The sequence below is a fragment of the Pseudonaja textilis genome, chromosome 1 (genome assembly GCF_049901715.1).
Source record: "Pseudonaja textilis isolate UNSWEBS1 chromosome 1, rPseTex1.2, whole genome shotgun sequence".
NCBI classification, from domain to species: Eukaryota; Metazoa; Chordata; class Lepidosauria; order Squamata; family Elapidae; genus Pseudonaja; species Pseudonaja textilis.
In genome coordinates this window covers 220284398-220298142 of record NC_141990.1, presented here as the reverse complement: position 1 = coordinate 220298142, position 13745 = coordinate 220284398, and the positions used below count along the sequence as shown (strand labels likewise).

Genomic DNA, 13745 nt, shown 5'->3' with positions numbered 1-13745 from the left:
CCATTACCCCCCAGTACATTGAAGGTTTCCCCCTCCTCTATGTAGAGGGAGGGAAAATGCTCCCCCGTGTTGGAGGAATGGAGACAAATATTGTGAAAACACTAGTTAATGCCACTGTTCTAAGCCTTAAGAATGCTGGCATTTGCTAGTGTTTCCCCTGACAGAGGGGAACAAATGTTGGCATGTGCTGTCATTTCCCCTGTGGGGTGAAAATACTGGTATTTGCCCCTCCAGAAGGGAAAAGGCTAGCACACACCATCATTGCAATCGTTCTCTCCAGAGAGGAGAGGGACTGGATCTCCCAGCTGGGATGTGTGTGTGGAGGGACTGGTCAGGCTCCCTCTCCATCCCACTACACTGGGAGGCCTGGCCCTCTCCTCAGTGCTCCACTTAACGACTTGTGCAGTTGCTTAACAACTGCAACTGGGATAAGCGGGATTGCAATTATTAAATGAAGTAGCCATGTGACATCTCACCTAACTGTCACTTTGCTCAATGACCAAGATTCCTGGGCCCATTAGTGGCTGTTAAGTGGAGGACTATTTGTATAGGACAAATGATGTCCTATGAAACCTTTAATGATAAAGGTTTCTGATATATTTTTGTCTGGATTAAACAAACATATAGAGTTATAAAGCAGTTTTGGAAGACCAGAGTTCCATATGCCATATCAACAAATTTGAGTACTGCTTTCCTGACTCTGATAAAATTTATTGTTTGATTACTTACAAACACAGCTACATTGGTTTACCAGCAAATTAGATCTAGGTATGCACACAGCTGCCTGTTCCATTACTTTGTTTCAAATGAAGCTTTCAAATACTCTTCAAGGGCAGCCTATGTAGAGTGCATTACAGTAGGAGGTGACCACAGAATGAATGATAGCACAGAGCCGCCCAATCCAGATATGGACACAACTGGTACACAACCTGAAGCTGTGTAAAGGCCTTCCTAGCCACGATGGCCACTTCTTCAAGCAATAGTCATGCATCCAGAAAGACATCCCAATTGTGTACAGGGTCTGTCTAGGGCAATGCAACCTCATCCAGGACCAAAGATGGTAAATTCCTAGATCCCAAAACCCCAAGCCACTCGGTCTTAAGAGGATTGAGCTGTTGTGCCCCATCCAGCCTCCAGGTACTTAGACAGGATGTTGGCAGCACTGTCTATTTCATGGGGGTGGAGATTTAAATGGATGACTTTACTTAGTGGCTTTGTGTAGATGTTAAATGGGATTGAAAACAGTACCACACCCCAAGGCACTCAATAATTTGGGGGCCAAGAGCAGGATGTCTTGCCCCAAATTAAAAGCAAGTGACACTGGCCATTGCGAAAGGAACAGAACCAACTCGCTACAATGCTCTGCACTCTCAATCCCCACAGCTATTATCCAGAAGGAAACTATGGTCAATGCCACTGAAGGCTGAGAGGTCTGGAAGAGCAAGGATGGACATATTATCCACATCCTTTTCTCACTAGAGAAGACCAATGAAAAATAGAAATAACAAGCATAACAGACAATAAGGCATGGATTCTGAAAATTAGCAACACTCTTTTTATACTAATTATAGAAGATCCATTTCAAACTTCCTTGTTTTAGCATATAACAATATACCGTCTATATAGTGGGTGCTTATAATTCAGAATTATATATAATGAAGAGGCAAAGTATTATCTTGGTGAAATCCCCTTTTGCCTATATCAATAGGTTCTCCAAGCAATTTCTTCAAAGAAAATACTGAACCAAATAGCGAGACTAGAAAAGACTCTCTGCACAACCCTCTGGTTTTCCCTCCCCATAACTGTGCAAAAAAGGGTAGGTTGGATGCCTTCTGCTATTAAAAGATAGTGAGAAAATGGTTTCCTTACCCAGTTTCTCATGCCATGCACAGAACATAATTGCTTGCAACCACTTCCTGTTACAATTTAACTAAAATCTTGTATACTCTTCCTGTTTGTTTATTCTAGCTGGAAAGTTCCCTGGAATTTGGAGAAGGACTGTGTCATTCCTGATTTATCACCAATTAATGCAGCAATTTACTTAAATAACAAAAACACCTTGCTAGATCAGTGGTCGCCAAACGGTGGGCCGGGGACCAGTGGTAGTCCATGAGAAAATTTTGGTGGTCTGCAGAGAAATGTCACCCCCAAAGCAACCCCCAAAGCAATTAATATCAGGCTGCTTCTGCTTTTTCTGCAGAGACCCTGGGAAAATTCCAAAAAAAGTCTGCAGGAAAATCCCCCACCCCGTTTTTGATTGTTCTTTATTTGGGATTGCAGGATATCCTCTCTCTCTCTCTCTCTCTCTCTCTCCTTCCCTGAGAGCAGAACTGAAAAGCAGGTTAGGAATGTGGCTGCCTTGGAGAGGGTAGAAGTGTGTAAGGGACCTCTGTGTGTATTTGTGTATGTGTGTCTGTGTGTGTGTGAGAGAGAGAGAGAGAGAGAGAGAGAGAGAGAGAGACACATCACCGCCAGCCCTTTGAGGTTAGATTGGATCTCTCTCTCTCTCTCTCTCTCTCCCCCACCAACCTCAGCAAGCTACCATCACTCAAAATTCATATTAGTGATCTGTGGGATTTAAAATTATGAGTTTGGTGGTCCCTGAGGTCCAAAAGGTTGGCGACCCCTAGGCTAGAGGACTGTATACTAACACACCTAATAAAGACTAAGGAAAAGAATTAAAAATTTATTCCTGCTTGGCCTCTTTCAACAAACACTCCGATATAAAGATCTCTGGATTCAAGAAGGCAGAGTAAACAATATCAACCTATCTATAGTCCACATTGTTCTGATAATCACCAGATACAGACATCTTATCTACAGATGTTCCACTATGAAAAACAGTAATTAATGTATGAAGTCTAAGCCTTTGTCCCATTTATAGTGGATAAGATAAAGTGGTGCATAAAACATTAAAATTAAGATGTGGGATCTTAATTTTACTTTGGACAACATACCACATGTTCAGTACAATTCTTATATTTTCCGTATAGACTTTGATGGGGTCTTCTGCCAGACTATAAAAATGTGTTAGTCATACCCAGAGAGATTCTAACATGTATTTATTGTATTCTCTGGAATATTCCTATCATATTCACTATATATTCACAACTCTACAAAGATAAATTATAATTTTGTATAAGCTTCTTTTCCACTAGCAATTCCATTTCCCCTAGAATCACGACCAGTTATATACAGCATTTCTTGTCCCCAGAAGAAAGCAATATCTGGGATTTCATTTTCAATCTCATATTTGCAATCATATCAGCTAAATCCAAACACTAGACTTATGTTTCAAAACCAATCTGATTCTTGCATTGCACAAGTATAAAAGACACACTGTTTAGGTGAAATTATAAAAGACTACACTTTCATAAAGCAAAATCTTGAGTATTTAACTATATTTTAATGAGCCACTGTCCAGTTAAGAGCTACATAAAGCCTAGATCATTTATTTTCACAACAGCAAAACATTATACAATTAGAATGTTGTTTTATATAATTGGGAGCTACTGGAAAGGAAATTATAATGATTTTTTTTAATTTGCACTATATCTTTTGAGATCCCATAGGACAGCAAGAAAGTACTAATAAATAAAATGTGGCTTTAAATGTAATAATTGAAGCTGATACTGGGCAATTGGAAAACACTTAACATTTCCAAGATTCATTATAAATGTATCCCTTGGGCAAAAAAGCTGGTAATATGTATCAAAGATTCCTTATATGTATATCCTGCATAAAAGAGAATGCCTGTGAATGAAAATGTGCAGTCCAAAGACATGTTTAGTAATATTAGTTATTTAACCATATTTAGAACAACATGCAGGTAGTCTTCAACTTACAACTGGTTGCTTAATCACTGTATGAAATTATGACAGGCCAGAACAGTGCCCATAAAGCACTTCTGGGTGTTGTAAAATGCCCCTTCAGAAGAATAGGTTCACACTTAGAAACTTGCCATTCACTTAATGATCATGAATTCACTTAATGGTTGATTCTCTAAATCAGGGGTGTCAAACTCGCGGCTTGCCGTCCAGATGCATCACACACTGACCATGCCCACTCCCGGTTTAGCAAAGGGGGAAAAAGTTACAATACATCATGTGACGACAATGTGTTGTCACGAGTTTGAACCCCTTTTCTAAATGATTGTCTCCCAAAATGTCAAAAAATTGGGACCAATCATATGGGTACCTTGTCTTACAACCATAATGACTTACAACCAGAAATCTGGTCCAACTACAGTCGTTCAGTTGAGGGCCACCTATACTATCAGCATTCCATACAACATGCCATAAATATTTTTCTGCACTAAAGTGCAGAAAATGCATTAATAATACACTGAACCTATTTTTTTTTTTACTTCCAATGGCTATTTTTCCAATTTGTCTGCCTTCAGATAATCAAATTATCTTACAAGATTGGGCTCATTCTAAAACTTATAAACCAACTATTATTTTCTTCTACAAATTAGTGAAAACATACCTTATTTTTCATGAGCTTCCTAAAGCACAAACTACCTGAAATATTAAAAGATATGGACTGTTTCTTTTTGCTGCTCTCTGCTTGAAGGAACAAACTAATAAGGTATATAAAGCCAAAATACCACTCAGCAAGCAGCTGCCTTCCTATTTCTCACTCTCAATACAAGAAAGATGTGTTTTGACTAGCTCATCTGAATTCAAGAGGATAAAATCAGCAGACCATTTTTTGGCCAAAGGTGGTTCTCCATTTTTCTCATTAGCATAACAAACATTATCTTTTTAAAGTATTCCTTGAATCCAAATGGAAGCACATCTACCCTACTGCTGGGATGAGAAAGAGGGATCTGGTTGGTCTAGTTTCTTCCTGCTGTCCTTTTTCTCTCTTCAATCAACCATAATTGCATACTATTTTTATATGAAATTACTGTACTTTTTGAATTAGATTGCCCCGATACTCCCAAACCCTCTGATTGAAGGTCCTGGCAACTAGCATGGCTTTAAACAAGCACATATATTAAACCATCATCGAATACTCATTGTACAATATATCTGTCTACACCAGGCTTGTCCAACCCGCGGCCCAGGGGCCGCATGCGGCCCAGGTCGCCTCGTAATGCGGCCCAGTGCCCACCCCAACCTTCATGCCAGAGCCAGCGAGGAGGAGGAGGAGAGGCAGGTGCGGGGCGGGGCGAGGCGAGTGCCAGGCCAAGCAGCAACAGAAAAGGCGGGCGCCATCAGAGCGCCACCTCCTGCTGTTGCTGCCGCTGCCCCCGCCACCGCTTCTGCCCCCGCCGCCGCTTCTGCCCCCACCACCGCTGCCGCTTCTTCCCCCGCCACTGCCGCTGCTTCTTCCCCCGCCGCTGCTGCTGCTTCTGCCTTCCAGTCCTGCCTCATCCAGCCAGGCCATTTGCAGGAGGAGGTAGAGCGTGAGGCGTGGTGAGCTCCCCGCAAAATTTGGCTGAAAATAAACCGTGATAAAAACCATGATAATAAAACCATGATAAAAATAAATAATTTTTAATAAATAATAAAATATCTCACTAACTTCATTTCCAAATGAATTTAATATGTTAACTATGTTTTCTATGGTTTTTTTTGGATGATCAGGTATCGTTACTGTTATTTTATTTTATGTGCGGCCCAAACCAAATTTTCATCTTCTAATGTGGCCCAGGGAAGGTGAAAGGTTGGACACCCCTGGTCTACACCGATACAAGGACAAACTATCAGTAAGTTACAGAATGCAAAGAAAAGAACAAAATGGGGTCCAATACATATATGAGTTATGCATGAACAATGCAGCCTAGTTAAGGAGATTGCAGAATTCACAATTAATGTCTGGTCCAAACCAGAGGGAGGATTTCAGGATGCACAAAAGAAGGGGTATACTGGGTTTTGGAATACATGGTACTGGCAAGCTCACATGTTACAATCCTAAGCAAAATTAGTTGGGGAAGAACCTTTTGTTCCAAATAATAAACATACATGCAAAATCAATCATATTTTAAAAAAAGAAGGAATCAACATGAACATTACATTTTTGAGGAGGAAGATGCATTCCTTTAATAAAACAAAAATATTGCTCATTCAGCTACCACTTTGCCATCTCTTCAGTTCAGTGGTTCTAGTACATTTACGTATTCTTTATACAGCAAGCTGACATCTCTCCAATCAAAGGATTGATTGAAGCCTTATATAAAGTGTTCACGTGGCAATAAGAGGAAACAGTTGCATTTTCAATTCACAGTATATTTCAGCATCAATCACCTGAATTAAATGCCTAGCAAGGATTATAACATATGTTGCGTTCTTTTTCATTACATTTCGTTTTCATTCATTTCAACATTTTTCTTTGATAAAGTTGTTATTCAGAAAATAAATTCTAGAAGTTACACAAAGAAGGAAAAGCAAAATGACATGCAAAAAGGGGGGATTGTTTTTTACAATTTAATATGCTTTACAAATTACACTCTTGCCTTCCATTCTGCTCCAACTAATTGCAGCCAATATATTGATAAACATTAGGAATTGCTTCTGATTTCTATTTCAGTCCTTTTATTTTTTCTCTCTTAGAAACAGTAGTTTAAGATTTTAAGTTTGCCTTGTTGCGTAATAAAAGTGTTGCAATTGCAACTGCATATTGAAGTGTCTCAGGAAAGAAATTACATATTCCGAATGATAGCATAAGCATTCACTTTACTGACATTCTTATACATTGTAAAATTCCTTATGAGAAAATGACGACAACTGCTACTATGAAGAAGTTCTAATATTAAAAACTTCCATTTGGTTATTTTTAGGAGACTTTCTAAGAGAGTTTGCAGACAAACCAATGACAACTGCCAATATTCAAGCTCTCCATCATTTGTGATTATAGCCACCAAGCAAGTGTTAACTCTTGCCAACCACATAGTGTTTCTCCATTATGATCTATCCCTAACCTAATAGGCCTGGCAAATTTGACAAATCTTTCACTTGTTAATATTTTTAGATAACCCGATTTTGTTCTAAATTGATTACAGTAAATTATTTATAGTTAGGCCCAAATTGAATCTGATATTATAAAGCTTAAAGAATCATATGCAGTAAAAATAAAAAAAACTGAAATGATATTCCAGGGACCAGCTCTGCAGATAGATTATCATGAAATCTTAAATGCTACACTTCTTCACAAAAATTCAAGATATTTCATTGTGTGTCACTTTCTCATGTTAATTCTAATGTGGGAAAGACTAACATGTGCCCTTTATAATTACACTACAATTAAAGTGAAAATTGCTAAATAAAGCAGCAGGGTATGACTTAGCACATCATAAGAGGTGTGGGCATAATGTTCGCAAATCAATACATCCACCAACACTGGATGATTAGCATTCTGGGCTGCTCTGATGCTGTCTTTAATTTTTAAGAGTACCTATTCATTAATGTTCTTGGAACTGATGGATGAAGTCATACAAGTGTTATGCAAAAATGCACCGGAAGCTTGATATAAAGAAAATGAAAACGAGATATAGTTCCTAGAACATCTTTTTTATTTTGTTCTCTATTATACAAATTTAACAATCCAGTTTACATTTGGTGGTTTGAGCCAACAGTGAACATAACCCTTCTATAACACGATACAAAAGAGATAAGGAAGAATGTCCTTGCTCCTCTATCAAATAAAGGGAGGGAAGGGGTTCCAATTTTTTAACAAGAAATGTAATCATTGAATCACAACTTTTACATATTAGTCTGACTTTATTACTGGATTTTAATCTAAAAACACACTACCAGGAAACCAGCAGCCCTCAAATGTAAGTCAAATTTTATAATCACATTACTCAAGTGCATTATAGCCTGCCTATTTTGTTACAGTTACTTGATTCACTCCGTTCATATTTGCAGTTATAAATAATCTTATTATTTTAAGGAGACTTAAACCAGTACAATATATTGTTTTCTAATTTAACAGGTATAATGGGCTATTTTTTTAAAAAAAGAGTACTATGAATATTGATTTTTTTTCTCTCCAATAAATATAGGAAACAAAGCTCTCTATACACACCCATTAGGTGTATTTTAAGAGATGACTCAGCTTGAAGCAAATAGATTAGCATTCAGTTCAGTTCTTTGTCTTGGCTCAGAGCTTGTCAGAACATGGTTTCTGTCCTTAAAAATGCAGAAGTAATAACTTCCTTTCTGTTTATATACTAGTAGTATTAATGCTTGTTCTCAAGAGTGCTTAACAGATGTATTAACAGATAGATGTGTTATTCAACTGGATACCAATAAATATTAATCTCAAACATAAAAATTAATAAAGATATTTGAATTAACCAGAGTAAGACAGTTAAGCATGCACAACTGCATGTAATAAAGGATAATCATAAACTCTATAGGACCTCCATCATTCTTCTGGCAAACATGAATTTAGTGCATAAAAGACAGCACATTCACTTCTTTTCTGCAATCTTCAGAAGTATCCACTGCAAGCAACAGAGGAATTTGCACACACATTTACCTAAAGCAACATCAGTGTGAAAAATGCATGCCTACAAATAAGAAACTTCCAACAACGTGATTCTCCACAATCTCACCTTATTTGGGATTGGAGCTACAAACATACCGGTATGAATATTCGGAACCAGCAGATATGGCTACAGCTAATAAAACAGCTGAATTACATATAGGACTGCACATTCCCCTACAGACTAGCAAAAGTTTCAGGTCATCAACAGGGCATCTCTTATGATTCCAACAATAGATGCATAGGACATGAACAGTTACAATAACTACATTCTCCAAGGCTGAAAATACAAATGACACTAAAGATGATGAAACTACCCAGAGATGTTAAAAGAGTAGTTGGCATTTTTTAAAATAAATCTAGATTTCACCACATATTATCATCACAGGATATACTGTAGCGTTGTATTGCATGGAAAAGCCTACTTATGCATGACAATGAACTTAAAAGCACTGCAAACTCAGCTATATCTACTGCATTAGAGAAATGGCTCTTTTCCATTTAAACCATGAATGTATCGATTGATTTAACAGCTTTAGTTAAGCAGGCAATACTTTATGCATAGTTGGTAGATACAATATTTTTTTCAAAGTTAAATTTAATGTTATCAAGCTTAAATTTATCCAAGTTAAGCATTAAAGATAGGCTTCTAATAAACACTAGAATATAACATAATGCTGTCACAAATATTTAGAAGAAAAGTGACCCAAACTGACTAAAGTCATTTTTAAGTATTATTAGAGGGGTATGTAATAGACTGCATCCTAATTTCCAGCACACCAATTAAAATTGGGGGTGGGGTGTGTGTGGATTTTTGATGAATAGTGAAATATAGATTTTATTTTTATCCCGCAAGGCGTTTCTTGATTATTCATTGTAACAAATCTCTTGCTAGATAGGTTGGGTAGACAGCTACATCATGCAGAATGTTTTCAAACCACAACATACACAAATGTTGTGTATACCACACACAAAACAGCCAAGAGACTAGAAGATCACACATCAGGGAATAGATAAAAGGCAAACCACACCCCAAGATACATTCAGTAGGCAAGAAATGGGGGGGTTCATTTTTTTTTTTTTTGCATTTTTCAAGTGTGAATATCAAGACCCCACTGTCTTGGTTTTCTTAGATGCCTCACTCTCTCCTCTTGAGAAAATGCTGAAAACGCCCAACTTTGCTATTGGGTTAAGTGAAGTATTATATTCTAGAACAGGGGTCTCCAACCTTGGCAACTATAAGACTTGTGGACTTCAACTCCCAGAATTCCTCAGCCAGCTTTGCTATTGGGTTAAGTGAGGTATTATATTCTAAAACAGGGGTCTCCAACCTTGGCAACTATAAGATTTGTGGACTTCAACTTCCAGAATTCCTCAGCCAGCTGGCTGAGGAATTCTGGGAGTTGAAGTCCACAAGTCTTAAAGTTGCCAAGGTTGGAGACCCCTGTTCTAAAATGTATACACCGTTCACATAAAGGTGGGAATGCACCAAGGTGTTTTTTTTTTTAAGGTGATCGACTCAGTTTGCCAGGGAAAAGGCACTTTCTGAGGAACAGAATAAAAGCAGCAGCACGTGGACATTCTCAGCCATCCAGGTCCCGGTTGTCCTTTTTTTCATGGTTGGAGGAGGGAGGGGGAAGCACTTTTGGGACAAGCAGCACGTGAGCAAAAAAAAAAAAAAAAGCCCAGGAAGCCGGGCAACAATGTGGTGCGAGTCACCCCTATGAAGCGCTTCCAAAGTACGGTACTTCTTTTCCTTAAAAAAAAAAAGAGAGACTTCCACCGACTGAATCCCTTCCGAGGCCCGGAAGGAGAACTACCAACGTGTTGACAGTGGGAGGGGAGAAGTGCCAGAGAAACCGCGCCTCTCCGAGCTGGGCTTGAAGGTTCAACACCGAGTCGTTTCGAAATGGCGTGGCCTGGCTCCGCGCCCTTCCACCTCCATCGGGGCCAAGACTCCGTGCCTCCCACCCACCCGGAGTCCCATCAGCGGGCAGGGCGAGTCGGCTGGGGGTTAAGGAAGCTAGGCCTGATCGTATTATCCCCGTCCGGTCACTCGGGAGCCCTGACAAGCCTCCTCTTCCTTAGCAGGCAAGCCGGCCAGTGGCGGCGCCTGAGCCCCGAGCCCCGAGCGCCCGTTCCCTTTGGCCTGCCCGCCCGCCCGCTGCCACTCCCACTCTCCCAGCCTCTCTCACCCAGCGGCCGCGCTATCGAACTTGAGCGCGAGCGTCTCCTCAATGATGCGGTTGTTGACCTCCAGCAGGATCATGGCGATGGCGACAATTGAGGAGGGGTACGGAAGCCGGGCGGGGGAGGAGGTGGAGGAGGAGCGGGGGGGGGGGAAACAGGGAAGGGGAAGAAAAAAAAAAATCCACCTAAGCCGAGGAGCGCGCTGCACCGGGGACCCGCCCGACTCCAGTCGCTTCCGCCACTAAGGGCCCTACCCACCTTCTCCGAGCCGGCACTGTGCGTCACTTCCGGGGGAGGAGAGAGAGAGAGAGAGAGAGAGAGAGAGAGAGCGTTGTGCGCACGCGCCCTTTCGCCTCCTCCACCTGAGACTCGCCTCGGGAAGTGCGGAGAACTTCTCCGCGGGCGCTGCTCTCTTTGCTGAGCTGCGCGCGCGCAGATGACTTAATCGCGAGCCGAGCGTGCCAAAGGTGAGGTGTACGTGCTTGTTGGGTCGTCTGTTCCCCTTTGACGGGATTGGATAAGCCTCACTTTTCAAGAGAAGAAAATAGAGATAAAGTTGAACGGTTAGAGCCCTCGGTGCTCGCTCGCTCTCAGAGGGGTGTAAACTTGAGTTGGGAACGCTGAGCAGTCCACAGCCCTCACTTTCCACAAACACGCCTGCTTGCTTTTCCTGACCCTCCGGCGCATGCCAGCCGCACAGGCGATCTGGATCGGGCACACGTGATTTTTGTGCATTGGCAAGTGGAGAGATTTCCTACCTGCAAATAAATTATTTCTGTATCGCGGAGTATTCCAGGTGTGCAATTGAAGCGACTACTGCATTCTGGATTTTCACCGATTCTTATTATTATTTCTTGTCCTTTTGTATGGCAAGAACCTTAGGTTAATAATTGTATTTCATAAAGCATAGTTCCTGTTGAGGGAGCAAATACAAATAAAAGAATGTATGCCTTTCTCACTAAATGATTGGAACGTTAAATAAGAGGGACGTGTGTTATTTATTGTATTGTGCATTCAGGGTGTAGTTTCTAGCAAATAAAATAGCAAATATTGACAGACACTGAAAAAGTTAAAAAGACGTGAGATGATGTGAGAAACAAAGAGCGGTGGATACTTGGCTGGTATTCTTTCCCATTCATTAGGTATTTGTTAATTTATAAATGTAAAAAATCCGTTTGTAATGAAAAGGTTTGCTTATCATTTTGTTCCAGAGGGAAAGCATTATGATAGAAAAGTCCTGCTTCCTGGATGTCTATGGAGATTCTAAGTCACACAGGTCCTGGTTGTCCCAAAGGTGCTTTTTCAAGAGGCAACTGGACTTCCTGGTTTTTCTTTGAAGACGTTTGACTTCTCATCCAAGAAGCTTCTAAAGCCTTTGGGACTTTAGGGACACCCTGCTTTCTGGGTTTCTTCACGCGACACAGTTTAATTGACAGGACTTAGAACATGTTGACTCTGCCTGATCATATTGGATATGCACAAAGTTATGAGAGCGTATATAGTCCCTCAGATAATCAGGCTCTATTCCATGAAGGACTAGTTTATAGGACATGACCAATAATTTAAATTGCACCCAGAATCCCACTGAAAATTTTGTACAGATTATAATGCAGAGGTGTCATGTGGGCACATTGGAATATGGCCATAATTGGCTATACCGTTGCATTCTCAACCAACTCCAGCTTCTAAAGTTTCAAGGTCAGTTTCACATTGGGTGCTTTTCAATCAAATACAAGATGACCGAAGCATGAATGAGTGTTCTAAGAGTTTCTCAGGCCAAATATGGGTGTTGGCTTACTGTATGAACCTTCATGGCCATTGTTGCCATCTGTTCCAGGAGCAAGAAGATTCTCAAATTGTGCCTCAGTCCCAAAGGGGGAAGTGCACTCCCACTCAAGACTAAAGATGAAATCTCCAAATCTGGGTAGTCCACATATGAGTAGCCATTGTTAGAGCTGAACGTAGTGTTTCTGTCCAGGCAGACAAGGTCGTTTTCCAATAATAGTATCACCTGGTTGGCCTAATGTTAAGATATTACAGCTAGGAATCATCTACATTATGGTGATATCCAATCTCAAGCTAACAGGGTTTGTAATTAATCACTACATTCACTGTTGAAGAGTATGCCAGCTCTGTTTGGTAGAGATCAGAACATACAAAATGGGTGGAAAGGGCCCTAAATGAAACTACGAGATAAGTCATGGATTATCTAAAACTGACCTCAATACAAAAGGTGGATTATCTAGCTGATATTCCCACTCCAAAGTCCTGATGGGAAAAGTGCTGTGCAGAAAGAGTGGGTTAAAACCGTTAAAGCAACATCTACAGAAACACACCAGTTAACAGTCAACCTCCAAGGTGGAGACTGAGATAGAGGAATAGCTTCCTCAAAACTTCTGCCCCTCCTAACAATTAACTGCCAACATGATCCTGGAATTTGGAAGGCAAGTAAGGAGCTACCAGGCAACTGGGTACAACCACATCACTGTCTGCCACCTGCTAAAGAACAACCTTGGCCTGTATGGAAATCACTAAATATACTGCAGGCCAGGTAGGAAGATCAAAGGACAACCTAAGACACAGATGTCAAACTCGGTGGTGTCACGTTGCCATCACATGACATTGTGATGTTTTTCCCCTTCATGGAGCTGGGGTGGTCATGGCCTGCATGTGAAGAATCTGGCCCATGGGCCACCAGTTTGACACCCATGATCTAAGAAAACGGGGCTTCCTTATAGAAGATATTCTGTGAATGTAGAGAAGAACAATCCATCTCATATATTACAGTGTACATGTGAAGCTCGAAAAATTAGAATATCATGCAAAAGTTCATTTATTTCGGTAATGCAACTTAAAAGGTGAAACTAATATATGAGATAGACTCATTACATGCAAAGCAAGATAGTCCAAGCCATGATTTGTCATAATTGTGATGATTATGGCTTACAGCTCATGAAAACCCCAAATCCACAATCTCAGAAAATTAGAATATTACATGCAATCAATAAAACAAGGATTGTACATAGAACAATATCAGACCTCTGAAAAGTATAAGCATA

General features: G+C 40.4%; 1 protein-coding gene and 1 long non-coding RNA gene across 3 annotated transcripts in view; one reads left to right on the top strand and one right to left on the bottom strand.

Annotated features, from left to right (window-relative positions):
- ARPC2 (actin related protein 2/3 complex subunit 2) overlaps positions 1-11395 on the bottom strand; it is a 27636-nt gene extending 16241 nt beyond the window's left edge. Inside the window, exon 1 of one of the 2 annotated variants that reach the window (XM_087920537.1) lies at positions 10945-11395. Coding sequence is in view for 1 of the 2 variants with exons in the window: in XM_026707857.2 (XP_026563642.2) it covers positions 10692-10765 (74 nt within the window). In the remaining variant the exon portion in view is untranslated. Of the gene's footprint in view, positions 1-10691; positions 10918-10944 lie in introns of those variants that run through there. The other variant, XM_026707857.2, reaches the window with a different exon arrangement.
- LOC148128025 (uncharacterized) lies at positions 11061-13745 on the top strand. The gene is made up of 2 exons (XR_015740825.1): positions 11061-11153; positions 11898-13745. It is a non-coding gene; the product is annotated as an uncharacterized LOC148128025 (long non-coding RNA).